At 41.5% G+C, this 27,762-nt stretch overlaps 1 protein-coding gene across 2 annotated transcripts in view; it reads left to right on the top strand.

Moving 5' to 3' along the window:
* The window catches only part of TMEM63A (transmembrane protein 63A), a 31,578-nt gene extending 13,062 nt beyond the window's left edge, over positions 1-18,516 (top strand). For both annotated transcript variants that reach the window (XM_082302995.1, XM_082302996.1), the window contains exons 11-24: positions 439-519; positions 1,145-1,268; positions 1,621-1,754; positions 3,959-4,096; positions 5,886-6,039; positions 6,780-6,886; positions 8,481-8,567; positions 9,203-9,265; positions 10,136-10,298; positions 11,152-11,257; positions 12,220-12,387; positions 15,671-15,786; positions 16,750-16,812; positions 17,412-18,516. In XM_082302995.1, coding sequence (XP_082159121.1) covers positions 439-519; positions 1,145-1,268; positions 1,621-1,754; positions 3,959-4,096; positions 5,886-6,039; positions 6,780-6,886; positions 8,481-8,567; positions 9,203-9,265; positions 10,136-10,298; positions 11,152-11,257; positions 12,220-12,387; positions 15,671-15,786; positions 16,750-16,812; positions 17,412-17,582 — 1,675 coding nt within the window. In that variant the 3' untranslated portion in view covers positions 17,583-18,516. The remainder of the gene's footprint in view (positions 1-438; positions 520-1,144; positions 1,269-1,620; positions 1,755-3,958; positions 4,097-5,885; positions 6,040-6,779; positions 6,887-8,480; positions 8,568-9,202; positions 9,266-10,135; positions 10,299-11,151; positions 11,258-12,219; positions 12,388-15,670; positions 15,787-16,749; positions 16,813-17,411) is intronic.
* Positions 18,517-27,762: the final 9,246 nt, after the last annotated feature.

The raw sequence follows: 27,762 nt of genomic DNA, 5'->3' as shown, positions 1-27,762 counted from the left end.
TTTGTTTAGGAATAGGAGATATAAAATTGTCCTGGTAGTTTTACCTGCCCAAGAAGATAAAGTTTTTTAATTTTGCATTGTTTAAAATTCATATTATAGAACCCACCTTGTAAAAGTATACTTTATTCCTTAGCCAGAATTGAGAAAAGACTATATTTCAGTAAAGTTAGTTAGCTGATCTTAAAATCAGAATTTAAGAAAGTGTCTGTGTATCCACACTTTCCATTCATGTTCCCACACAACTTTTACTTGGAATAAAGCTGCACATCTCATATTAAAGTAACTTCCCAACTATCTGTGGAAGTCTCTGCTCTCTGATACCTCATTCAGAAATTAAATGAGAGATGGGATGTCAGTTAGATATCAGTGCTGCTCTTTGGAAAAGTTTCTTCATTGTGCTTTCTGTTCTTATTGGTCTCATGTGCTGCTTCCTCTCAGGGATGCCTACCCAACCTGCACAGTGCTGGAGGTCCAGCTGTGTTATGACGTAGCCAAGCTGATTAACCTTTTCAAAAAAAGGTACTTGTTTTTGTAACCTCCATGAGTTTAGCATAATTTTATTAATGTTTTGCTAGTCCTTAATCAACATGTACCAGCAGTACTAACCTGGTGTGTACTAAAGATGAATGCTCTGGTCTGGACTTCAGTTAGGTTCAGCTGTGTTTTAAAGGGAGTTGTGGGGTTCAGCCCATCTCTTGTAGGTGTGGTATGTTGTGTGATGCATAAGTTAAGTTTTGACTTGCTGATTATCTGTTCATGTATGTACTTAGTTATTTATAGTCAGGCAGTGCAATGTGAAAAACGGAACTATTGAATTAATAACTCTGTTAACCCTGCTTCTTTGGTGAGAGGTGCTGATCACAGGAGACACAAGTGTTGTCTTCTGGGCTCTCAAGAATAGCATTAGTTTGTTCTTTTTCCTGTAACCTCACTGCAAGTGTAGGCTATATAATGATATTCCAGACTTGAAAATAAATTATACTTATATGATTAACCAAAATAAATTGTGTGTAAATACCTTTGGTGATTGATTACTTTGCTATCAGTCCATGGCATAACTTGTTCTCTCAGGGATTATAATCTTTTAAAGCTTGATTTGATACTGTTTTCTTGCAAAATGTTATGAATGTATTTTCCTGTGCAGAAAACAGGCAGAAAAGAGCCTGATTTACTATGAACATCTGCATCAGAAGTATGGCAAGAGGGTCCAAATCAACCCTAAGCCATGTGGTCAATTCTGCTGCTGCGAAATGAGAGGATGTGAAAGGGTAAGAGATAGTGTTCTTTTTTAGTTATGGTTAAGTAGGTTATTAGAGGAGCAGAAAATAGTTTTTGTGTCATGTTTCAGTGGCCTTCAGAAAGTTCTTTATTCATTCATTGCCTATAGGTCATCTGCCATGTTTCGTACTGTGTGGTAAAGAGGAATTCCCTGAAACTTTTGAAATGTAATCTTAGTGCACAAACTGAAGTACAAGAGAATCTTCCTGTTTGCCTTGTGACATGATCTGTAATTTGTGGGAATGGTATGAGGAAGGGTGACTATGGTTTGTGTAAGCTGTGTGTTGATGAAGATACTGGCCATCTCGTACTTGCATGTAACAGTCATCAATTTCCCCACAGGAGGATGCTGTAGATTATTATACCAAAGTTAGAAATGAACTTGAGGAAGAATATTCAAAAGAGGAACAAGCTGTTCATAGTAACCCGCTGGGAATGGCTTTTGTAACATTTCAAGAGAAATCCATGGCAACCTAGTAAGTTTTGTCTGTTGTCATGTTTGTTCTCTTTTTACTAAAATAGTACAACTGATCTCTTGTTTGTGTCCCTTGCTTGCTTATGTTGGTTCTTCCTTTCTTCTTTTTCACCATTCGGTGGATTTGCTCTGCTTTGCTTTCTGGTAAGTTTTCCTGTAATGTGCATTTTAGCCTCTATGCTTTGAGTGAAGAAATTACCTAAGGGACTAAAAGGCTTGGGGCATTTAATGGGATAAAGAGCCTTTCTCTTCTGTGTGGGATCCAGTCCATCAGTGTAGGTTAATAAGAGACCAGACTGATTGGTTCTTGAATATGAGTTATTGATATCTCCATTTTCTACTGTGCAAATGGTCCAATTACCAAGCTGTCAGAGTGAGTGCAAATTACTCTGCTGGTTAAATCATCTCAGCAGTGTAGAGTCAGTGAGGGACCTTGCCACAGGTGATAGATACATATTCTGTGCATCTCTTACCTGTTGTTATAGATACATGTGTAGATCTAATATCCAAAGTTGTTCTGTGCTTTTATTCAGTCATTTGTAGAGAAAATGTGTGTAGCCTCTCATGTTCTGTTGGCACTTTGTGACCATCTTTTGCTAACACAAGGTGGGTAAAGGGAAGCAGAATAATATTTGTATCACAGCATAACAAATCATGCTCTTTTTAAATTCTTCTTAGCCTCTGTCACTTAAATTGTCTGCATTCTTTTGGCCTTCAAGTCATGTCAGAGACACAGTCTTCCAGGCTGTTTTTCAAGGAAGTCCAGGATGCAGAATTTCTTGCAAGAATTTGGTGTGTTGGAGAAAGTTTTGCTTGCTACTCTTTAACTGAGTAGTGATTGTGTGATGAAATCTGCTTCCTCTTGTAATTTTGTAATGAAATAACATTTTGAGATGTGAAAACGAAAGAAGAAATAAGCACTGAAGTTCCGTCTCTAGCTACTGATGTGCTGTGTACAATTTTGATGTGATAGTCTGTCCTTGAGCATGTGTTCTGAGCTGCACTGCAGGCATCTCTCAGTTGAATCATCAAGGCCTGAAAACATTTTCATTTTTTAGCTTGGAATTAATGTGGTGGGCTCCATTCCCTGGAAAATTAGACAAGATTACGTGCGAAGCTGAGGCTCCCATCAAATTACAAAGTTACTTGGTGCCCTTAGGATGCTCTGCTCCACAGAGCCCTGAAATAGGATGGGAGAAACAGGGAGCCAGAACTGAGGTTTAGGGGGCTCAGATGGTTGTAGAAGCTTGCTAATGATGGCTGAAGCTTGCTCTGTATGTATTTTTGAAATAAACTGTCAAAGAATAATTAACTTTCTTAAATACTTGCTGCTGCAAGATGCTGGCAATCTGACATCACTGCTTGAATTCTGGTAAGGAAAAGATCTGGGGGTTATGTTTGATAGTTTAGTGTTTGTGTGTGTGGTTCTCTGTCTTCTTTACGTTCAACTGAGAAACAAGCATGTTCACAGATTTTAGAATCTCCCCATTTGAATATAATATCTATTGTTTCTATGCTACTCTAATAAAATATTCTCTGAATGTGTGTCTTGCCCTTCTACTCGCCCTGCTGTCCTTTGAGAGATCTTTGAAAGTATTTATTCTGGGCATGTTTAAACTTTCTTTAAGTATTTTGAGTGTCGGTCAACTCATAATATTAGAAGATAGAATTAAGCACTGTGATTATTTTAGGAGTGGGTGAAAGAGGCTAATATTTTGAATTGTGAGAATACCAGCATGCTAAAAATTCTTCTGAGAATTGGTACTCAAGGCAAAATTGGCTGGTTTAGATAGTAAGGGATTAGTCTGCAGTCTCATTTCATTAGTCTAGTTTGATTTGAAAACAGATGTATTATGTAAAGATGTGTTTAGGAAACTCTTTCATTTTTTTCCAATGCTCTCGGGCTTTGATTTTTTTTTTTTAATATGACTCATTGCTGTTGTTCATGTTGGTAGAAACAGCAAACAGCTTAAACCAAGACTGCTTTTTATTTCTAACAAAACAGATCTCAAGCATGTGGCAGCAACTGTTTATATAATGGTCATTAGTGCATAATATGTTACATTATTGTTTAAGTTCTATCTTGATTGCGGGTCATTAAAATAAAAAAACAACCCTTTATCACTATTCCCAGACTTTCTCATTACATATTCAGCATTTTCAGGTGTTAAAAAATTGGAAAAATCTTCCTCTTCTTCCTTACAGCATCCTTAAGGACTTCAATGCCTGCAAATGTCAGAGCATTAAGTGTAAAGGAGAACCCCAGCCATCATCCTACAGCAGGGAGCTGCGTGTATCCAGCTGGGAGGTCAGATATGCTCCTTATCCTGAGAATATTTGTTGGTAAGATTTCTGTCTTACATCCATTGATTGGTGATAATGTAGGTTTAGAATGGGAACAGGAGAAACACGGATGAGAGTGTTATTCTTTAACCCTAAACTAAAACTTTATGTGGTGTTGGAATGTGGCTGATCTGCCTCTTTATTTTCATTACTGGTGTTCTTCTTATCCTTGGGGTCTGTGGACATTGCTTGGGGTAATGGACTAGAGTTTTTCCTGCCTAAAATTTAAAGAAAACCCTAATCCTGTGTAAGTCTGTCCCTCAGTGTGCATATCTACTGTTGAGATCTGAGGAAAGCAACTTGGTGTTGGTGCTGAGTATCCTCAAAATATGTATATATTTTTCTGAGCTGCCACATGATGAGTGTAACTTGATCCACTCTGTAAACTCTGGTCTGTCTTCTAACATCTCTATTGACTCAGTATATGTCCCAGATAAATGCTTTTTGAATTCAACTGTTCCTGTGCTGTCATCTGTCATGCTTATAGGCTAAAAAATATCTAAGCATTTTCTGTTTGTTTTGTAAATCCCTTAGGTTTGAGTCAATATAATCCTTTATTCTGTAATAGTAAATTTGTTGTGACATTTCCATTGCCCAACCCAAAACTGCAAGTGAGACACAAACATGCACAAATTACTGTATTTCACCTGTATGTAGTTTTTTTAAAAATCACTTTTTTCTTAATGATTTTAATAGAAAATGAGTTTTAAGGCGACTGTGCTATTGATTCCTGGTAATTGTGAGGTTTTCTCTAGAACTACAATGCTGCAGTTGGGAACAAAGTTCAGAATCTTTAACCATGAGGCAAAACCCCATGATTCTTAGCTTAGTGTCTTTTGCAGCAGTCTTATTTTGAAATATGAATTAAAAAATCTCTTGCAAGCTGCTTTCCAGGTAGGGATTGTTTAATGTGCCTTTTTCTGTGTGTGTGCTTCATTTCCTCTTCGTTTCTTCAAGCACTGGACTGAGGAAATGGTCTGAGACTCAGTGCACTGAAGCACTTGCAAAACTTTTCTAAACATCTCTAAGAGAAAAAAATGGTGGGGTTTTGATATTTTGGGTTGGTTTATTTGTTTGGGGTTTTTTTCTGTTCTTTTTCTTTTCTCTTCCCCCCACCTTGAAGAAGAGGAGCCACAGGGATTTTCCAAGTTCACAAAAAGACTTGTCATAATTAGGGATATTACTGAGCTTCTGTATCCCTGTTTTGTTTGTTCTGAATATTTGGCTTTGGCTGGAGTTCAAATCATTCCAGTCCTTTTGACAACCATCTCAAATAACATTTAAGAACTTTACTTGTTTAAAATCTATGGTTGCTGTTTTAATATGGCGGGAAAGGGTGCAGTATTTGTAAATTTGAATTTTCATTTCACATCACAGTTTTTTGGTAGATTCTGCCTCTGATAGGTATTCTCCTTGCAGAAATTCTCTGTGTCTTCTGTCTCTGTCTCTCCTTGTTTCATTTCTGTTTAGTACTTCTGTATTACTGAACAATGGAAGTGTTTCATCCCAAACCTTAACTACAGTAGACATTGTTTGTGTAATGAAAGAATAAATGTGTTCTTCTGCAAGCACAATTTATGTTATCATTCAAGAGAGCTTGCACAGTTCTCTTTACTTCTAATAAGGATCAGCAACTGGAACTTGTGTAGTGCTTTGTTATATAACTTTGAAAGCTCAGTTTAGAAAAAGCTGTGCCACCTGTCACTTGACAGATAGTATATATCTTTTTTTAACAGCAAATGCTTGCTGCTTGGTTTAATATCCTTTTTATTTTTGCTTCTTTCTCCAGGAAAAATCTTTCAGTGCATGGACTGAAATGGTGGTTTAGATGGGCTTGCATTAATTTGCTTCTTTTTATTGTGCTGTTTTTTCTTACTACTCCTTCCATAATCATCTCAACCATGGACAAGTTCAATGTCACTAAACCTATTCACTACCTTAATGTAAGTATTGCTATATGTTTGGATATAGCTGTGGATCAGACCAAAGTTTTGGTAAATTGATAGAGTTTCATTGTCTTACTGTACACCTTCAGTTGAAATTCTCAGGATTGTTTTATGTAGCTGCTGATTAAAAACATAAGTTCAGAATCAGGTCTTTAGCCCTCTTTTGCTCCTGGATAATAGTCTGAAGTAATTTAATCTGAGGCTTTATATTATGATAACATATTTATGTATTTGTTTGTGGTAAAAATTTGCAATCCAAACAAATAATTCTAAACTGTGTAATCAAAAAATCTTTGCAAAAAACAGAATTTCAAGTCCAACTTGTATTTTGATTTTTTTTTTTTATAAGAAGGGAGGAAATTCAGATTTTTAACTCTGATGTAAAATGTTTTTATTTTGCTCATAGGGTTCAAAGCAAGATGGCATATATATCTGATCCTAGTTTGACTGCAGCTAAAGCAACTTGCAAGCTGTTCTTTTTAAATATTTCCCCAAGCTAGTGCAAACTACATAAAAACTCCTTGTGAGACTGCACTTTCATGGAATTTAATTCCCAATCTCACTTTGGTTTTGTGTCTTGCATGCCAGTGCTAAGCACTTATTACTCAGTTTAAGATTATCTGAATATAATTTCCCCAGTTCATCCTGCTATAATCTACAAAAAGCAAAATACTATCATCTCTGTTCCACCACAACTGCATTAAAGTATTTTTAATACTTATTTTCTCCCCCACTAGAATCCTGTCATCAGTCAGTTTTTCCCAACACTCTTGCTCTGGTCCTTCTCAGCTTTGCTACCAACAATTGTGTATTACTCAACTTTGCTGGAGTCCCACTGGACAAAGTAAGCAACCTTTTCCCCTGTTTTTACCTTACCAGCTGAATTACTAAAATAAAGGAAATTGCTGATCTTTCACAGAACTGTCAAATCCGCAGACCTCTCGTAGCAGGGAATTTCCTGTTCTTGTCTCTTTCTAGTGTTATAACCACATTTCAGGGTTTAGGTAATTTATAACCCACACAGCAAGTGTAATCTGACCACATGATTTGCTTATGCTTTCCCCTGCTTCCCACTTTGCTTCTCTTTGTGTTTAATAAAAAAAAAAAAAGTATGAGCAGGCTCAGGAGGTGTAGCTTCAACAGGAGCATGGGAAGTGCCTCTAATCCCATAACTAAGTCACTCTCTGAGAGGATAGGCCATGTGGGTTTGGATCCCTTCCAGGCTGACAATTTGTGAAAAAGGGCATCCATCTTTTTGTAGTTTGGCATGACAAAATGGTCTGGATGTTACTCAGCTCTGTTGAATATTAGTGGTGATCTGAGCAGGCTCATGGGGCCAAAGGCCCAGCAGATGTGTTGATGCATGGTTTTCACATAGAACTGGTGCACCCCAGAGATGTCAAGCCCACTGATGTGCTGCTGACTTGGAGACTTCATCACAGCTTGGTTTGGAATACCAGATTTGATGTCCTGTTTGCCTACAGTCAGATAAAAGCACAGTACTGCACAGTCAATCCCAGCTTCCCTCAACTTCACTCGATCTTTGTCAATAAAGCTTGTAGCCATTTTTTGGTTTGTTTTTCTATTCTAAGGTAAACTTTGGTTTTTTCCTTTCAAATTTTTGTACCATTCCTTTCCAAGACATGTCCAGAGTCTACCTTTTATTTGCCACAGTTGTATGCTTTTCATCAACTCTATTTTGGTAGTTGTGCTACACACAAGAACTTTGAGCCCTTCTCAATCAGTCAAAATAACTTTCTGAAGTCACTAGAGATCATAGGTCTGATTTCAAGCCTCAGTGCAGTTACACTGATAGGTCTTGCCATGCCCAAGTGTTCCTGTAATAAAACCCCTATGGTTTTAAAGCCCTATCAGATGCCACCTCTAAGAGTCTGAATTGTTCATAGTGCTGCACTTTTCTGACAACAGGGTGTCACTAGATCCATGTTCCTGCTGCTGCAGTAGGGGTATAGTGTTAGTAGTGTCATGTTGTTCCCCAAGACTTGACACTTGGCAAGGAGATTGTCTACGTGTCTGGTTTCTTGGCAGTGGTGCCCTTTTCTGAACTGCTTAATCCCTCCTGGCATGACACTTGAAGAGCTGTTTGTTTACAAGCTGTTGCAAGGTTGAGTGTCTTTGGGTGAGAGACCAGCTGTGGTGGTTGCACATCGCCGTGCTTGTGGTACACACCTGTAGTGATGCTCATCCAGAGTCTCGATTTACATTCAGCAGTATTTTTGTTGCCCAAGAAGATACTGAAAGTCTGCTTGGTCCATATTGGTGAATATCTCAAAGATGTTTGTTTTTTGTCTTGTAGCAACGTGATATGGTAGGGGAAGCTGGAAGTCTGACAGGTGTTGGCATTGTCCAGGCAAGATCCTTCATGTGTGGCAGCTTTTTGTATGAGTTTCTTACTCAGTGCCTTTTTATGTTGATAGATCTGCAGAGAACAGAATAATGATGCATAAAGTCTACATATTTTTGATCTTCATGGTATTGATTCTGCCCTCCCTTGGTCTGACCAGGTAAAGAATCATAGTTAAATGAAGTAATGGCTGAGTACTTTTATGATGAGACATCTTTACTTGTGTTTTCCAGTTGTGAGGTATAGTCAGTGTACCCTCACTCCCCCCAGTGTGTGTGATTATGTTGTCATTACACATTAGATTTCAGTGCTTATCTTACATTTGGGGGTCCTCAGAACCCTTAAAGTTTCCAAAGCCTGACTTTTCTTTTAACAAAGAAATTTAAGATCTTGTAAGACCAATGGTTAATTAAAAGTTGCCCATAGTCACAATCATAGCTGAGAACCAAGTTTCCTGAGTGTTTCCTGTACTTCAGTTGGAGTTGTCCCTTTCTTTCCACAGTATTTGACTGTTTCCTTGGCTAACTGGGTGACATGTACTTGTCCTATCTGTATAATAATTGCTAAAAATTAATCATTAAAACTTTAATATGAAGTAGATGTTTCTGTTCTGTTTGATTTTGTACCTTTTGTCTTATTTCCAGCTATCAGTACCTGTGACAGAGCCAAAGTAGTGTTCAGATTATTTGATTAAATTCTCTCAACTATCTTGATTTAAACTACTTGAAAAGAGAAGCTATTTTAGACAGTGCTAAGATGTGGGAGACTGAATTACATTCACCATCTTTCTTCCAGCCTTGATTTTTTTTTCCGCTGGCTGTTTGACAGAGAATCGTCTGATTCTGCAGTTAGGCTGGAGTAAGTATTAGCTAAATAATGTTCCCTCTATGCTATTCCTTTGTAAAGGAATACTTAGGACTTACTTTTTTTTTTTTTTTTTACTCTTTACTGGACTTGGTTAGTGTTTATTAGAATTTGCTCAGGGTTGCTACTCTGGGATGATGTTGAGTTGCTGAATAAGGGGAGGAGACAATAAGGTTGGACATTAGGAAGAATTCCTTCACAGAAAGGATGGTAAGGTATTGGAACTGGCTGAGGATTGTTGCCTATCACGGACCAGGGGATCTTCCCAAGGATTACAGTGCGACCAAATAACTGCAGCAGTTCTCTTTCTGTAATCCAGTGAATCTTGATTTTAAGGAAAATGTGTGTTTTTGCACACATTGCATTGCAAATTTGCAGATATTGGTTATTTTCAGCTCTTGTGCCTGTGCCTGGAGGGAAAGAATAGAATGCAATTGTTAGGATATAGGTTTCCAAATGCTGTTTCAAAATTAGTAACAGGAGGACAATTAGGAGTTACTAAGTTAGGAGAGATGATTATTCTGTTGCAGTCTTATTTCATCTTGTGGCAGGTTGCTGTTGCAGACATCAGATGATGCTCTTGTCTGCTGTCAGCCACCCATCAGGCTGCTGCATCTTTTTGTGAACAGTTTATTCCTCATCTGAACTGCAACTCAGCCAGGCTCTTATATACTACACTGGCTGCTTTTATAGCTCTGCATTATTCTTTTACAACAAGGTTATCACAACTCTTCTGGCCACTTCCTGAGGTATATAGTGCTTATCCTGATGGTAAGAGATTTCCAAAGGCAATAGGGATAGATTGTATACCTCCTGTGTTTGCTTATCTTCCTCCCAGTCAGTGTCTGGTGTCTCTCCTGCCAGATGTGTCTTCCTGCCTGACCAGGGAGCCTTCTTTGTGAACTATGTGATTGCCTCTGCTTTCGTGGGCAATGGGATGGAGCTGCTGCGCCTGCCAGGCCTCATCCTCTACACCATACGCATGATCATGGCCAAGTCCACAGCAGAGAGGAAAAACATCAAACAGGTATTGGAGCTCCTCCTTAGCAGGAGGCAACTCAGTGATCGATCCATGTCAGAAACAGTGGGAGCACCCATCCTTCACACTGTTAACTATCATCTCCTGACCTTTGTGGTTTTTTAGCCTTTGTTTTGCTTGTCCACGACAGGTTCATGTTCCCTTCATTTGCAGCACAGATAACAGGGAGGGAGTTATTCAAGTCAGAGATGGTCAAAAATCAAACCTCAAGCTCTGAGCTTCAGGTATCAATCTCTTCATAGCTCTAAGTCAGAGTTTTATGATTAGGATTTTATAGAATAGTTAATGATTTTATCTTGTAGTCTGAACTTCAGGGTTTTTTTTAATTCAAATCAGTCTAGAGTTAGTTTCTTCTGTCAGCCAGCAGGTGTGAACAGCTTGCTTTAATCTGAACATACACCTAGCAAAATATGTATTTTTTGCCTGTATTCCATTTTAAGAGGTGGACTTCCAGGTGATGTGTCATCCCTATAGCTTGAAATTCCAGGTGTTACAATGGGAACTTAAGCCTGTGTACAGCTGCCACAGTGAGGTGAAGGTTCTGAGTCTGGCACAATTATTTTCTGCTTTGTGGTTTAAAGGGGCTGCTTCTTGTGGATGCAGATTCCCTGAGAAATTACTTTAAGGCTATGAAAGAAGCAGCATCTTTTCTGTATGTCCAGATAATAAAAACACATAATACTTCATCTAATTACATCATTTCTGCCTCTTAGGGAAATAACTGATCTCTCAGGGGGAGAGAATAAGAGAAGGTGAATTGTTGCTTTAGTGCATCTATTCTTAACTCCTGACACATTGATGGATGACTTGAGAGTTTTGGATGTTTTGTTTTTGTTCCTAGCAACAGGCATTTGAATATGAATTTGGAGCAATGTATGCCTGGATGCTGTGTGTGTTCACTGTCATCATGGCCTATAGCATCACGTGTCCCATCATTGTCCCTTTTGGTAAGTTTTCCAGTGAGCACTGTGGGAGTGAGATGGGGCATGTGGGAAGGTTGGAAGGCCCAGCTCTGCATTCTTATTCCTGTTCAAATGCTGATAATTCTTAGGACTTGGATCCAAGTTTCCTTCCCTTCTTGTTGTAGAACACCAAAAAAGATGATGAATTACTTAGCTCTTGTATTGCCTTTAGAGGTTGAAAGTGTATTTAATGTCTATTAGATGTTTATTTTATTTCTCAAATTTGAGTGTACTGGCTCTGGTGTTGGGAGGTTTAGATCAGACATAAGTAGTACTAAATAATTTTATATAGTTGGCATTTTCATTTTCTAATCCAAAACTTTACAGAGCTAGATACAAGATAATTATCTAAATTAGATACTGTTCAGAACTGGTTCAATCAACAACCTTATTACTGGGAGAATGTGGCCAATTTTTATGTAACAGTGTAATTGATACTTACTTCCATTCTGTTTTGTATGCAGTTGTAAATAATCTGAATGTGACATCCCAGAGCTGTTGCAATTCATAGCTGCCACAGCAGTTCCTGGCTGTTTGTTTGGATAAGGAATAGCTGACTTGAAATCCAGTCATGAATCTGGTGAAAGCCGAGAGGGAGAGGTTAAGCCACTGTCAGGCCATACTTCCTTACCAGCACAGTGGAAGGAGAGTTAGGAAGTTTTACCTACTGGCTTGGCCTCATGTGCCAGCACTCAGAAGGAGCTCTGGGCTCTCCTTGGGAGCACAAGAGGCACCACAGAAAAGTGTGTGGATAGGGGAGGGATGGGGGTGCAACAGCCTTCGGAGCAGGTGCTGTCGTGCAGCTGTACCCTCCTCGTGTTTGGGCTGTACCCACCACTGGTATCTACATTTCCACTCACTTGGATAGTGTAGATCTCCTCACAGAGCTGCTGCTTTTTATCCAACCTCCAACAACCTCTGCTTGGCTCTCCTGCTTTCCCTGCCAGGTTTGATCTACATCCTCCTGAAGCACATGGTGGACCGTCACAACCTCTACTACGCCTATCTCCCTGCCAAGCTGGAGAAGAAGATGCACTTTGCAGCTGTCAATCAGGCCCTGGCAGCTCCAATCCTCTGCCTTTTCTGGCTCTATTTTTACTCCTTTGTGCGGCTGGGTAAGTATTACCTGTTTCCACCTAGAAGCTGCTCCCAGCTCTCTTGCCAGCTTCCCTGAATAAGATGTGAAGTTTCACAAGCTTTGCAGACTTTTCTTTTTCCTTCCCTAAAGGGGAGGTCATAGTGGTTGCCTGTGGGACTGAACTACACAAGATTTGCATAAGGGCCTTTGATGGAGATGGCTGATATATTAAACTGTTACCATGGGGCTCCATGTTTCTTCATTTCACAGGACATCATGTATTCCTTACATCAGGATACTTGGAATTGGCCAGCTGGGCTGTGAAGTGACAGACAGTAAAAATCATTACATAAACCAAAAATCTATTCAGAATTAGCTCTTTGTAGTAAGATGATCACTGGCTTCACTACCTGCATTTGTGTAGCCTGGGCATAAATTTAATTTGCTTGGGTGAACTGGCTGCTGCCATCACTCAGGAAAAATGCTAAAATATTGGCTGATGCTAGTCCTCGTGTGTTCTACATCATCCATCAAATTTTACATGGAAGACTGCAGTGAGATGATGACTCTCTTCCCCACATTGTAGTTTAAAACATCATGGGTTTTGTGTGTAATTTATTTTTAAAATAGGGACATTCTATGTTTTGCAAATACTTGGCATTGATAGTATTGGCTGTGCTGTACCAACACCTTTGATGTCAGAAAAGGTAAGAAACAGCTTATGGGTTTTTATCCATGATACAGCAGGAAGCATTTGGCATGGAATGGGGGTGTCAGTGATGGTGGAAGAGTCAAGTTTCCCTTCTTTAGAAGGAAGCTCCTGATATCTAACAGCATTGTGCCCTCATGGCAAATGATCATGTTTGCATGGTGTTTTCTAGCATACCAGTAGTCAGAAAGGTATTGTTGGCAGGCTGTCATCTAACTTTAGGGGTAGGGAAAGCTCCCTGTGGAGGTAAGAGGCACTTGGAACTATTGCTTCAGGCTGTCCTTGGATTTGAATAGGTTCTGCATTACTTGTATGTTTGAGAGCTTGTTTTTTTCCCTTGTTTTGAGAGCTGCTTTTGCAACCAGGAAGACCAACAGATCTGTGTCCTCTAAATTAACAGGAGAATTTCTAGAGCATGCTTTAGAAAAATCACCTCCAAGGGCTCAGCATCTGATCCACCTCTTTAATTATTAGGAAGGAAATCCTGGTGAAGCAAAAATGAAATCTTTTATTATAATGTTTTCTAGTTCTGCATGGTAAAACCATTATTTGTCAGGGACCTTAATAATGGAAAACACAGGCTGGATTACTGTGTTTGGCTTGGGCAGTGTAGAGGACCCTGCTTACAGGATGTTGTCTGGTGGTTTGTCAGTGCACAGGGCAGTCTGAGAGGTAGGAATTTGATACTTTGATTTCATTGCCATTGATTTCATTGCTGCTTCTAGTGCCAAAAAGAAGGAAGGAAGGAAGGGTAAGAGAGCTCTGCTTCCTTATCTGCAAAATAGATCAGTTTATGGTGTAAAGCTTGATTGCTTGGTCACTGGCTTGTATAGTTGGCTTGATATGGGTGTTTCAGTCTGGTTGCAGAGTCCAGTGACAATACTCTTGTTTCTCACTCCTTATATATTAATGTAAGCCTGGAAAGACCCCTCTCCCAGTTCTCAGGATCAAATACCACCTGCCTGCATACTGAAGGTGGTAGGCTGTACTGGTGTCATCTTTCTCCTTCTCAGTGCCTGTATTCCTCCTCAGCTCTTATGCCATCCATCTGTCCATCCATCCATCCATCCTACACCTGCAGCACCACTGGGCCTCTCACCACAGAGGAAGTGAGGTCCTATCTGCAGTTCAACCTCCATCTCCTGGGGTAGTCACTTGAATCCCATGTTCTTCAGAGCTGTTGACAGGCAGGAGTTCTGAGGACACAGTGCAGGGGAAAACTGATGTAGGAGACTTTTCCTTCCCTAATCTCTGCTGTTTGCCTTGTGGTTTGCACCATACATTGGCTTTGGTGTAGACACACCTCACCATCTGGTAAATACTTGTGTAACCTGTGCTTATAAAAATAACCTCCTCTGAAGGACATTCCAGAATACCCATAGGGAGGTTTTTTCACTTCCTTTTTTTTGTTTGAATAGTGATGTGTTTGTAGGGCTTTTCTTGGTTTTGTTTTTTTTTGTGTGTGTGGTGTTTTTCCCCTTGTGAACAGACCTGTGCAGGGCTTCTATAACCTGCTAAAGTGTAAAACTTGTCTATTCTGTGCCACTGCTTATGCTGGGGTTACCACAAAAATGTCTGAGGGTTGGTGTTGCCTCTTTTTTCTGAAGAAGCTTGGGAACAGCTAGGGTTTGTAGTGATGTTTACTTTTTCCTGTTATCCTATTCAAGTCATCTTTACTGCAAAATGAGATTAATTTCTTTAGAATATTCCCCTAGTGGATCTGGAAAATAAGACATCACTGTAATCTTTAATACTTTTTCCATACTAGGCAACCATGTCCTTTCCTATAATTTTATTTGCACACTCTCTGAACTAAAACTTACCTTTCAGCCTAGTTCATATTTACTGTTTCTTCTCTTGATCTTTTTCCTTTGATTCTTCCCAATTCTGTCCCTATTTTATTATAGACAAGGCTACTCAGCTGAAGGCTCAATAGCACTGAATTATTTTGTATAGGTGCCGGAGACTTGTCTTTTTTTTTTTCATTTTCCTCTCTTCCTGTGTTCTTTGATACCATCCCACTATTCACTGCTTTCCAGCAGTTGTATACTGCAGTGCTATTGTTATCCCTCATATCTACATTTCATTTTTCCTTCCAAATTGTACTTATTTGCTGTTTTCTGCATACAGTTTTATCTTGCTGTTGGTTTTTTTGTTTTGATCCTTTAAAGCAAGTGTGGTGGTCTTATCTACCAAGATCATTTTGATTCTTCTCCTCCCTTCATACCTTTGAGCTGTTTGCAAACCATCCAGCTTGGTACCACCGTCATGATTAATCAATGTAATTAATATTATATTTCACAGATCATTAATGAAAGTATTTAAGAAGGGAGTGCAAATGGATGAATGAGGGAGGAGGAGAATCACTGTGAGTCTTGTCTATCATTTAAGTATTACAGCAACATTTCTTGGCCTCTAGGAGAAGTGGGAGAAGTTTGTGTATAATGACATTCTCCTGTTTGTGGCTGGAAGTTGGCTGCCCGTTCCTCTAAGGAAAAATAAAAAATCCATGAGGCTTCTGAAAAAGAGGGAGATAAATAAAGGCTTGTTTTGGTTCTGTTGGTTTTTTCTGCTATGCATTTTTATATTTATTCTCTGAATATTTTTCTAGGTTTTAAAGCACCTACAACGATGTTCACCTTGCTTGTTGTCAACATCACTATTGTTATTTGCTTAGCTTACACTTGTTTTGGCTGTTTCAAGTACCTGAGTCCACTGAATTATAGGGTAAGTGATGGATACCTGACCTTTCAACACCTACCTGTGTGCTTGACAGAGCACCAGCTGTTCCTGTGGGGCTGTCCATGCCTTCCTGCTGGCAGTGTCTGTTCACAAAGGTTCTTGGGAAGATGGCTGAAGAGGGCCTGTAGTGCAGGTAGGCTGCCTGGCAGAGTGGAATGTCTCTCAGTGTCTGCAGGAAAGTCTCTCAGTGAATTTGAGAGAAAAGAGCAGTATGGAAAAAGTATCCTGGGCTGCACCCCCAGCAGTGTGGGCAGCAGGTTGAGGGAGGAGATTCTGCCCCTCTGCTCTGCTCTGCTGAGACCCCACCTGCAGTGCTGCATCCAGCTCTGGGGTCCCAGGACATGGACCTGTTGGAGCAAGTCCAGAGAAGACAGCCAAGATGATCAGAGGGATGGAGCACCTCTGCAATGAGGGAAGGCTGAGAGCAGTGGGGGTGTTCAGCCTGGAGAAGAGAAGGCTCCTGGCTGACCTAATAGCAGCCTTCCAGCACCTGAAGGGAGCCTACAAAAAAAAAGGTGGAGAGAGACATTTTACAAGAGTGTTTAGTGACAGGGCAAGGGGGAATGGCTTTAAACTGAGAGTAGGTTTAGATCAGGTAATAGGAAGAAATTCTTTGCTGTGAGGTTGCTGAGACACTAGCACAGGTTGCCCAGTGATGTTGTGGATGCCCCATCCCTGAAAGTATGAAAGGCCAGGGTGGATGGAGCTTGGAACAACCTGGTCTGGTGGCATCCCTGCCCATGGCAAAGGGTTGGAACTAGATGATCTTTAAGGCCCCTTCCAAGCCAAACCTTTCTATGATACTGTGTAGAAGGATTGTAGGAGAGAGTACCAGCCCTGCACTGAGATCTGTCTGTGCAGGTTTTGGATGCTCATGATCTGTGTGTATAGTTTTCACTCACCAGTTTGATATTCTCTCTTTCTTTCCCCACCTGTTGCTGGTTACAGATAGACGACACACAAGGTGAAAGAGGAAAAGACACAGATGTACCAACAGTCCCAACATCTTCTGTAAGAAGCTAAGAGTTACTAATACTCCCTTATGTTTCCTAGAAAAACTTAATTTCTCACCCTGCTTACCAAAGAGCTTGTGTAGGACATATTAGTCTGAATGGACTGTGGGATTTGCCATCCCATGTGGGACCAGAGAGTTCTGCAGCTGGGCTCCTTGCCTGTTCCCACTCGGTGTCCCAGAAGTACCTTCGGCTGCCATTTTAGGAGTAGTTGATACACGTTGCTTCCAGCAGCTCTGTGTGCTGTGTTCTGTGCCCTGCCCCAGACAGAGCCTCACATCTGGACAGCTGCCAAATGCAGTCAGTGGCCACTGCTTTGATTCTGAAAGCTGTGACGTGTAGCAGGTGTTGCTTGCCATGCCACTGAGAAGGATATAGGACTGAGGTAGAAGGAAAGGCCTTGTGCCACAGTCAAGAGGTGCAGGTGAGTGTTGCACCAGGAAGCCTCCAGCAGGGTGCAAAAGGCCTGAGGTGTTAAGATGAAGAATGGGAAAAGGAGGTTGAAAAGAAGAGTGACAAGGGAAAATATTATCCTGGGTGAGTTATCCCAGCCTTGTGCTTTGAGAGACCACTAAAACCCTTCACTTGTGATTTCAGATGTACGTCCCCCAGGTTTTGCGTCCTCATCCTACAGAAAGGACGGTGCTGGCCCCCACGGAGCAGCAGTCGTATGGCACCATGGACAACACTTGCTCCCAGGCAGAAGGAATCGTGAGCTATGCCACTGGAACAGCAATTGTGGATCAGGCATCGAGAGCTTCGCTCTGAGTGCCGAGGACTAACACAAGGTGGAGCACTTGGCCCAGGTTTAGGAGAACTCATTCCCTGCCACCTCCCACTAAGAGTTAGGTGTTATTTATGTATTCCTGCCTGCAGAAGAGGTACAGAAATAATTCATTTTGTGGTCTGCAGCTGTGCTGGGAGATTAAAAAGCAGATGCCTTGGGACTGATTGTTTTCCAGGCTGTCTACACACGTTGTGAAACAAACAAGTTGAACACAGAGATGCTGATCCTCAGGGACTTCACTTACGCTATCTCATCACTTGCCTCATGAAGATAACTTATGCTGCATACAGATAACTGGTCACCAAAGCCAATGCAGCTTTAGAGCTGTCATTTATTTATTCAAAATAATTCTTCCCTTTTTAAAAACCCCCAACATTTATTATTTATAAACCTCTTGGGATGTGTTAAATCCTGAGACAATGCCACTTTGATGAAAATGCTGTTTGCATGGGTGCTGAGAATGGTGTGTGGGAGTCTCTCCTCTTGTCACCCAAAGTAGTCAGCGTAGTCTTGATCATGGTACTTTTTTTTTTCTTTGAAATAGATGAGGGATTACTGTGCACTTGGATACTAAAAGTACCAAAGCAAAAAGACTGGTGTAAAGAAGGGAGTGATTTATCTGATACTGTTTTTATATATTTTTGGAGGGCATTTAGGTTGTTAGTTTCTGTTCACTATTTTTAAGGGCCTTCCACAATGAAAGTTCACCTGCCAACAATAAAGGATGTAAACATTTTATCTCTTTTAATCTTGGGTTAAAGTTACAGATCTCTGGGTTTTCTCTGTAGTGCCAATTATATGAGTTGGAAGATACTAAGTTTTTTAATTATGTAGTAGGTGCTAATCTATTCCGAAGTGCAATGTGTCAAAGTATAACTAATAATCACAGACCAATAAAACACTGAGTTTAGAATACTTTCAGGCTGTCTTGATTTATTTATTCTTTTCTCTGTGTGTTGAAACAGTCCTTTTTCTGGCTGCCTCACAGCATGGTCATGAACTCTCTGTAAGAGCACTGCCACAAGCCTTAGAATGACAGTATGTCCCATGAGGAATTTGAATACTTTTGCATTTCTCTAGGGGATGAATCTTGGTGGCCTTTGGGTAGGAGAATCTTTTGGCCCTCTGTTTCCTTGCTTGTTGTTAAACTGTTATTTCCTGAATTTGGCCTTTTCGAACATGTCTGTAAAGAAGCAACATTTTGAGATTGAAGGCGACTTTGTGCAGGTGTTCAGTGCCTTGCAGGGCCACCTCCAGTTCCCAAGAGCAGCACTCGGACACATGCTGAGCATGAGACCTGCCCACTGCAAGAAGGACCCTGTGGAGCTCTGATCCCTCTGATGACAAGCCCATCCTGTTAGCTGGAGATGCAACTCCTGGTTCTTAAAAGGCAGGTGAGGAGCCTTGTCTGGTGGGGGGCACATGAATTTGTTAGGCTATTTTACACTCTCACTTCAGGGGTTTCTGCATGTGTGTGTGTGGTTTGATTTTTAGTGATTGTGGCATTACCAGAGGTGGTGTGTACCTTGTGCACACACTGCCATTCCAGGTTGGTGTCCAAACCAAGAAGAAAAAAACCTAACAGACTCTACATTTTTTACTCATCTCTGAGTCTCTCATACAGATGTGAGGTCACAAGGAGGAGGCAGCCTGTTGTGTTCATTAGATCAGAAGCCTGTGATTGTTCTGACTCATTTCTAGCTGCACTACCCCATCTCATCCAGGTGTTTGCAGCAGCAGGGGATGCTTACATGTGTGCTTATTGAAGAATCAAATAAATCTTTCAGCTAGCACACTTGACCTGTTGGCTGTGCTGGCACTGTGGGGGTTTTATGCTCTGTGATACACCTCACTTTTGAACAAATGACTTCTGGTACTCGCCGTGACGTTCTACGTGCCGTATCGAGGACAAAAGCTCCTTAATGATTTGATTCCTTTTGGGGCCTGGGAGGTTGCTGAACCTTGGTGGTGACAATCCTTGTTGCTGGCACAAGTTCAGTACAGGCAGGGCCAGCTCTGCTGTGAACTTGAATAAACCCAACTCCAGTCATGCTAAGGTGCTATGGATATAGAATATGCAAAACCTCCTAGGTAATGGAAAGTTACATCTTGCTAAATAGTCATTGTTGGCATTTGAGGAAACCAGTTCATGAGTCTGATGGGGAAACCACCTGCATATCTCACTTACTGTGTAGCAGCCATTCCTGTTTGCTGCTGTGCTCTGTTGCAGTTAAACACATAGAAATGTCTATGGCATTAGGACAGGCACCGGCTGGAGAAAAGGCTGGGGTCATCTATCAGTAAATTATCACAAGATCTGTGCACAGCAACACACAAATTATAGGCTGGTTTAGTATCTTTGCTTCACTATTATCTTTTGGGTCCCTCTCTGAGAGCTGGAAGTAATTAAGAAACTGCCCTGGCTCTACTTCATTCCTTCGTGCTGGTGGATATCTGCGAGGGGATAAAATTAGATCAGCAGGAGAAACTCCTTGCATTCCTGACTGAGCCTTAGAGAAAAGCTATGGGATGGAAGCCTCAACAAATGTGGATATTGGCTCCACTGTGTTTGAAATTCATATTTAAAGCCATGGCACATTCTTTACTGTTCTTTTTATAAACCTTTTGGCAGGCAGCCTAAGCAAATGGCCCAGCTGGAGTTGCTGATTGTGGCTCCCAGAAGCCATATTTGTTGGGATCCAGCGCCTGCTGCTTGCCTTGCATTGCTCAGTTGGAGCAGCGCCTCCCCCACCCTGCTCCTTGCTAAGTCCTTCCTGGCATTCCAGCAGCCACCAGCAGCAGCAGCGCTCCCGGGAGCAGCAATCCCGGACAATCTGACACTGCACAGGAGGAAGCCCAGAGCGTGGTCTGTGATGGGATTCTCTGGGACACACCTGAGGGGGGCAGCCTCTGACACTTTGAAGAATGGAGCTCATTTGACACTGTGCAACAGGGTGCACTTCTGCAAAGACTTCGGGGAAGCTGAATTTCTTCCAGAGTGAGGAAGCTGCTACATGGTTTGCTGAGGCTCAGAAACCTTGGCTTGCTTGGATACACGGAGCTCTGTGCCAGTATTCTGTGTGCCAGGCCAACCTGGCTCACCTCCAGCCCTCTTACAACACATCCTCAACACCCAAATTATTGCATTTTCTCATTTGCATTAGGTGCACATGTTCATGCTTTGTTTTCCTCTGGGCTTTTCCCATACCCTGAGCCAAAAGCTGATCTTTGTGCTGGCTAAGCTTCCAAGTGCTCCAGTGTAGCATTAAGCCATGTTCTTTCTGTCTCTTTACAGAGGTCCAGTTCCCAGCTCTGCTTACCCCCACATGCTGGCAGCACAGCTGAAGCCTTCTTGTGTCTGTTCCTACAGATAATTTGGTTATGAGTCTTTGGAAGCCTTTTACTTTTGGAAGCCTTCTCTTCAAGAAGGCGGGCTTGTCCTGGAAGCAACAGACCACAAAATTTTCTCCTGACTCTTAGCAAAAGAGAGATGAGAGGCACAGAAGATTTGAGGAGAAAGGAGCTTTATCCCAAGTCTATTGACTACAAAGAAAAGACACACTTTATTATCTCAAAACTGAAACAATATAAGGAAAATACACACTTTTTATTCCAAATGATGGCCAGGGTCATGTGTCTTATCTGAAACTGGTCTTGCAAATCCCTTCTCTGTCTTATCTAGACAAGACTTCTTGAAGGATTCTGCTTGTCACCTGTCTGTAACAGCTGCAAGTGCCTGTTTCAGCTATTTGAGAGGTAGAGAAATTGTTTTTTTCTTTCTGAGGACAGCTGTCTGAAGGATAAAAACAGAAAGAAAACAACTAAAAGTGGAGAGACTGAAGACTGGGTCATTATAATGGAACATTCTTCCCTATAATTTTTGAGTTCTTCAGTCAAGTCCTGGCATTTCACTGTATCCCACATCCTGTTGGTTAGAATGGAGCATCTCAGCTGTAGCAAATACAACTTCCTAAGTTTTTAGTGCTCAAACAGAGAGCTCCTGGGTTATCCTCACTTTTGTCTGTCAGAAGAGTCTGTAACCATTTGTAGCTTGGAGAGAATATGCATCAAGATCCAGCTGTAGCAGAATCAGCTTTTAATTCTTTTGATGAAACAGTGAATGTGGCCCTGTGAGTTAACTGGTGTAGCATAGGAAGCTGCTTCTCCCTACTCTCTGTGCCTCCATTACTAATTCTTTCAATTTTTATGGCTAGTGGGAAGTAATACTCTGTGTGTTAAGTAAAAGTTAACTATATTTCCAGCTTCAGCTCTGGATGGAGTTCTCTTTCCATCCAGTTCTGGTTTGGAAAGGTTCACTGATACAGAGTTTGTGCTCTGCAGGGGTCCAGAGCTTCACTCCCATCTTATCTATCATATCTTAGGGAAATGATATGTGATACATATAACACAGACAGGACAGTGTTGTCTTAGGGCATTAATGCACTTTCATCTTTCAGACTGTATTTATTTAGATCTTGAAATAAAATAAAAAGACTTTTTCTGAGAAGTCACAGCACAGTGGTTACAAGATCTGATATCCATGCACGTTGTGTCCTGGATCTGTGTGTGATATTTGAGTGGGAATGGGTGGGACTGTAAATAGCCAAGAAGGAGAGAGGGAAATTTTTGTATCTGCTCCCAGACTCAGTGGTTAACTAAGTGCTGGTTAATAATTAATGAAAGCACTCTTCTCAAAAGTGATGTTGAAGACAGAGTTCTAGCAGTCCAATGTATGGTATGTCATAAGGTGCTCCTAAATAAAACAGGAGCCAGATTTTGTTGCTGTCTCATACCATTACTGCTGTGTGGTTGTGAACCTCCCATTTTTATGCAGTGGCACAAAAGGGTGAAAGTTTGTGATAGAAGTTAGGGGCTGGTTTTGAAAGGTACCTATCTGTTTTGCTTCTTGGATGTTCATTGGAATTTAAAAAAAAAAAGTTGCAGTACAGGAGGAAGACTGAGAGCTGTGAGAATGTAAGAGAGATGTATTTTTGTACACAGCTGGCCTTCCTTCTGTATGAAAATCCTTCATGCATTTGGTGGTGGTTTATGCTTGGATTTTTAGACTGACTGGCTTTTTTATAGCCTGCTCTCCTGAAATGTAAAGCACTGAGTTGCTTCTTTCAAGTGAAGATGTTCCATGTCAAAACTTATTTGGAATTCTAAATAGGCTTTTTTCCCTAAGGCAAATTATCAGTATTTTTTCCCCTCCATCTACAGACATAGAGAAATAAAACCAGCAGCTATCTCCATAGATGAAAATGGAAAAAGAAGTGATTTAAAGAATTGCTAAGTACCATAATTTGGTTGCAGGCATTGAAATTTTTTATGATAGGATTCTAGATTTAGAGAATGAAGTAGGGTTTTCTTGTTCTTTCATATTTTAAATTTTTAACTTCAAAAATGTTCCTAGAATAGGAAGAATTCATTCCCTTCTGAAATGAGGAATCATAATATGCTGGGAAGAAAAGGGCAAAAATTGAGAAATAAATCAACTGAGCACCTCTAAGAGGAATCATTTAAGTTATTTATCTGCAAAAAGAAAAAGAGTGGAGCAATTAGGAGAATGACATCATCTGTGTTCTGCAGTGGGTTCTTCTGCTCTGTTTGTGTGAGATATTTCTTAAACCCTCTTTGCCTCTGGTTTCTCTGAAACATTAAGAATTGCCTTCTGATCACTGCAGAAAGCTTTATGAGCCACAAAGGCTTGGGGTGATAAAAAAAACTTCCACTGAGACAAAAATGCAGGGGTGGACCTTAGCTCCCTGAAGTCTGTACAAGATTTCCTAGAACTCGAGAGGTACGAATGTGTTTGCACACAAAACCACCCCAACAACGCAGGCTTGGCTGCAAAAGAGCTGAAGAACTGTTGGTATCTTTGACTGGCTGCTTGATTGGAGTTTGTCCCTTCTTGTTCCTGGTCACCCTTTCCCTGTGCTGCACTTCCTCTGATCACCTGCAGTGGTTTGAGCTACTGCTGCAAAGGATTATCTTTCATTTAAGAAGGTGGAAACTCATCATTTAAATCTCTTTTACTGTTCATCATATCCTCAAAACCGCAGGCATTCAGTTATTAAATGAGGGGAGGGCACAAGCATCCTCAGCATCTTTAAATCCAGTCAGGAAGGTATTTGGAAGGCTGAGGTTTGGACTGCATCAAGCCAGGGGAAGGAGCTGTCACTCAGCACAGATCTGTTTATAAATACTGCTCTCCAGAAGACAACTGACAATTGTAATGGGGCTAATTCTTCTAGCAGCACTGGCATAACACCATCAGGGCTGTCTGGCGCTGCACAGGGTATTTCTTCCATGAAAGAAAACTAATCCTGAGCAAGACAGTTTTAGTGTGACTTATGTTCCTTGAAGTGCTATTACAGCAAGTAAAACAAGTGGCATCATTTCTCAGTGTTTTAAAATAAGCTGCACTGAAATCAATATGGATTTATTCCTTGTCTCTTTCCACAGCACCCAGGAGGAGCTTTCCATTCCACTTTCAGACAAAAATGTATCTTCATTTAGTGCATATTATGTATTGCACCTGCTGTAAAACAGAACTGTGCATTTGACTGTCTTGAATCTCAGTCCTGCCCCCGAGCAATTGCAGCTGCCTCAGTGGTGATGACTGGTGCCCCTCACGGATCTAGAGCTAACTCTGATGCTAGGTTTAACACATTCTAATTTCCATTAAATGATGGTTTCACCTCCTTTTTCATATGAAAGTGTGATTTCTATTCATATTTTTTTCATTCATGATCTGAGTAATGCCTGTTATTTTTGTTTAATGTATATGAAGTCCTGTCTTGTTGTGTAAGATGTCCAAAGGCTGCATATGGTGATGTGGATTTTTCAGGACTTTATGGTTTGCAGTTTAAAAATCAGAAGTCAAATTTGGTTGTAGTGGGAGTTTGTTTAGCTGGAGCTGTATGAGAAGATTAGGACCTTACTTGTGTTTTTCCATACTGGAAGCAGACACTTCCCAAACCACTTCAGCTGGGGAGTCAGAGTGCAAAGTTTTTTCTTTTCAGTGGCATCTCCATGGTTCCAAACCCCTCATCTAAACTCTTAATGGGCTATGACTGGATAATTAAATAGCAGGGTTTAGGCCAGCTACTTCTGGTTTCAGCGTAGGATAAATGCATGTTTTGGAGTAACTTAATGTGGCATGGCTTTTAGGACAGCAGGTTCTTTGAGCAGGGACTTTGGGGCAACTTTGGGCCATAAATTGAAGCTTCACTAAGAAATGGCCCTGGAGCAAAACATACTGGTTTGAGCATCAAAGTGTCACCAGATTCTATGCTATCCTGAAGGCTGTAGCCACTCTTTCAGAGCCTTATTCCCAAGAAGCAGCTCAGCCAGGCCAAAAGCATCACATTTGGCCTTTTTAGAGAAAATTCCCTGACTGAATGGCGGGTCCTCACCTGGCTGACATAAGTAAGAACAATTTTAACAGAGCAGGGACTCCTTTTGTACTGCTGTAGTGGGTTTGGTTTGTAACCAGGCAGAAACACCAATTTAGTGTAGTGGTTTGGTCCAAAATACTCATTACTGTTTATCTTCTGTGAGATAAGAATTAGGAGAAACACAAAGCAGGCACCAAACTTGAAAGAATATAAAGAAGTTTATTAACAGACCTAAAAGAAGAAAGAGGGAAAAAAAAATCATACCACACCTTCAGAACACTTCTCCTCCTCCCCCCCCCCCCCCTTTCTCCCTTCTCCCAGCAACAGTGTAAAAAGACAGCCCTTGAGATGTTCAGTCTGTTTACCACTTCCATAATAACCTTGTTTAGTCCATTTAGGGAGAGGAGTCTCTCTTGCCCATGCTATGAAAACATTATCACAACGAGACAGCCACCCGGGTTGGTTCTCTGCTCACATGTGAGTCCCTTCCCCCACCCCGTCTTGCAGCTTTTCCCACAACTGCTTTCGAGGGTCCACTCTTGAAGGTTTTTGGGGTACAATTTTAAGATTGAGCCGTTCAGAAACAAAAGTTCTCTTCACCCATCTCTGGGAGCATTTCATTTCTAAGACTAGAGGCCCTTCTCCTTCCCTGGGAGCAAAGGGTCTTCCTCATCTTCCTCTTTAGGACTATCTCTGGGAGCATCTCTAGGACCTGAGGTTTTCTCCTTTTCCATTTGGAGCAAAAGTCCTCATCACTTCCATCTCTCCCTGTTCAAACTTCTCATGAAATTACAGCTGCGTCAGCATCTGCCTATCTCAGCGCAGGTGCTTTTGCTCACAAGTACAAGTTGAATGCTCCACCCCCCATGCCTTCATGAAATTACAACAGGTACTCTGATCTATCGTAGCTTCACAACAGAATTTCAGCTTTAAGCATCTCCTCTTTCACTTCCCTCCGGTTTTCAGCTCTTCATAGTACTAAAAGGGTTAATCTCACCTAGGCCTTGCAGCTGGAATGTGTCTTATCGCTGTTGGTCACATGACCTCTGCCAGACAGCGGTGCAGCTTCAGCTGAATCGTGGCAGCAGCGGAGAGGGGGAGCCGAGCCGCTCCGGCTGCCCACAGCCCTGCTGTGGGGGGGGTTCCACGGCTGGAACAGGTCCATGGCTCCAGGATGGCCGTGGCCCGACCCGGCCTGGCCCGAGCAGGGCCTGGGCCGGGCCCGCTGGCCCCCACACGGGGCAGCCACCTGTGCCAGCATCGGAAACGAGACAGAGAGAGACTGCCTCGGGGTTTCCTATTCTTAAGTGTGGATCACAGAGGTGGTCACAACTTTAAGTGGCTTAAAGAATTGTCCATATTCAAAGTGGCCAGCTGATAGGTTCTGTCGGGTCACAGAAGAAGCTGTAAGCACTCCTTTGCAAGAACATCACTTCTGGGACTATGCTTGCTAACCCATGACAACTGTTTATTATTATTATTGCAATAATCTGACATGCAGTTACTTGCTAACAGAAATGTTAAAACTATTTCTGGTTCTCTGTACCAAATAATTGCCTGTAGCCAGTACCAGAGGGTATCAGAAGTGAATCTGGATTCACTCAAGGCGCTTGTCAAATCCAGATCTCAGGCTCCTGGGAGAGTTGCTCGCTACAGGATGAGATGCAGATGCTATCACTGGCTCACAGACACTTCATTAGTATTAAACCTTGCACTGCAGGTGGTGGGATTGGCTGTGTTTTGCTGAAACCAGAGAGTTATTTTGAAAAGGGAAGAGGAACTGATGGTGGGTTTTACAGCTGCTGTATAGCTAATTTCATACTTTTTCACTTTGTCATAGTATTTCACTGCATTTTTACCTAAGTGTAGGTAAGTAGGTGATGAGCAACAGCTGCTGATAGCTGTGGGCTTAAGGTTTGAGAAGTGTGACATCAAAATTCAGAACAAACTCTGCTATATATAAGGTATTTAATCATAATTTTTAAGCTCCTAAAATCTACACCTTTTAGGTCCAGATTTTTCTCTCTTTCAGACAGAAGCTTATCAAACCCTGAAGAGCACTTACCTGCTATGCAGAGCAGGGCAGGACATGCTCAGTTACTGCCTGTGCTCGCTGTCATCGACTCAGAGGGCTGAGCACAGTGAGGCACATTTGAAAATAGATTTTACAGGTGCTTGTTTTTGGTCCAGCTCTCGCTGATGACTGAGCCTGGCTGAGCTGCTGTAACAACAGATCCCAAACCAGAGTCCTGATATGCCTCCTTTCATCAAGGCTGGGCCCCTTCAAGCAGATCTGCTCCAGAAGGGAGAGAAGATGCTTCACTCCCATCTGAAAAGAGGTTTGGCAGATTCCACACAGCAAACTTGCTCCCCCCTTCCTTTATCTGCGTTGTGGCTGAGCAGTCCCTGGGGCACTGCTCAGTTATATCAGAATATGGCAGAGCTCCTTCACACCACAGCAGATGTCTGCATGTGCAGTAGCAAGGAGAGGGGCTGGGTGATCTCCAGCTCTGAAATATAAGGCCACACAGGGGACAGAGGAAAGGCTAAACCAAAGGATCATAAATCAAGACTTGTGCAGGAGGGTGTGTAGTGCTACAGGTAGTGGTACCTGTAGCAGCTGTTCTTGTCAGAGGTGAGCTAATTCCTGCTGAATAAGGAACCCTCTTTCACTACACTGCTCCTGAAAGAAGTTTGGGGAAGGTCTTCTCCAAGGGGAGTCTATTTCAAAGGGAATGATTCTGTGTTTTCTTCCTGAGTG

The sequence above is a fragment of the Coloeus monedula genome, assembly GCF_965178545.1.
Source record: "Coloeus monedula genome assembly, chromosome: 2".
NCBI lineage: Eukaryota > Metazoa > Chordata > Aves > Passeriformes > Corvidae > Coloeus > Coloeus monedula.
This window is presented reverse-complemented; position numbering and strand designations above follow the sequence as displayed.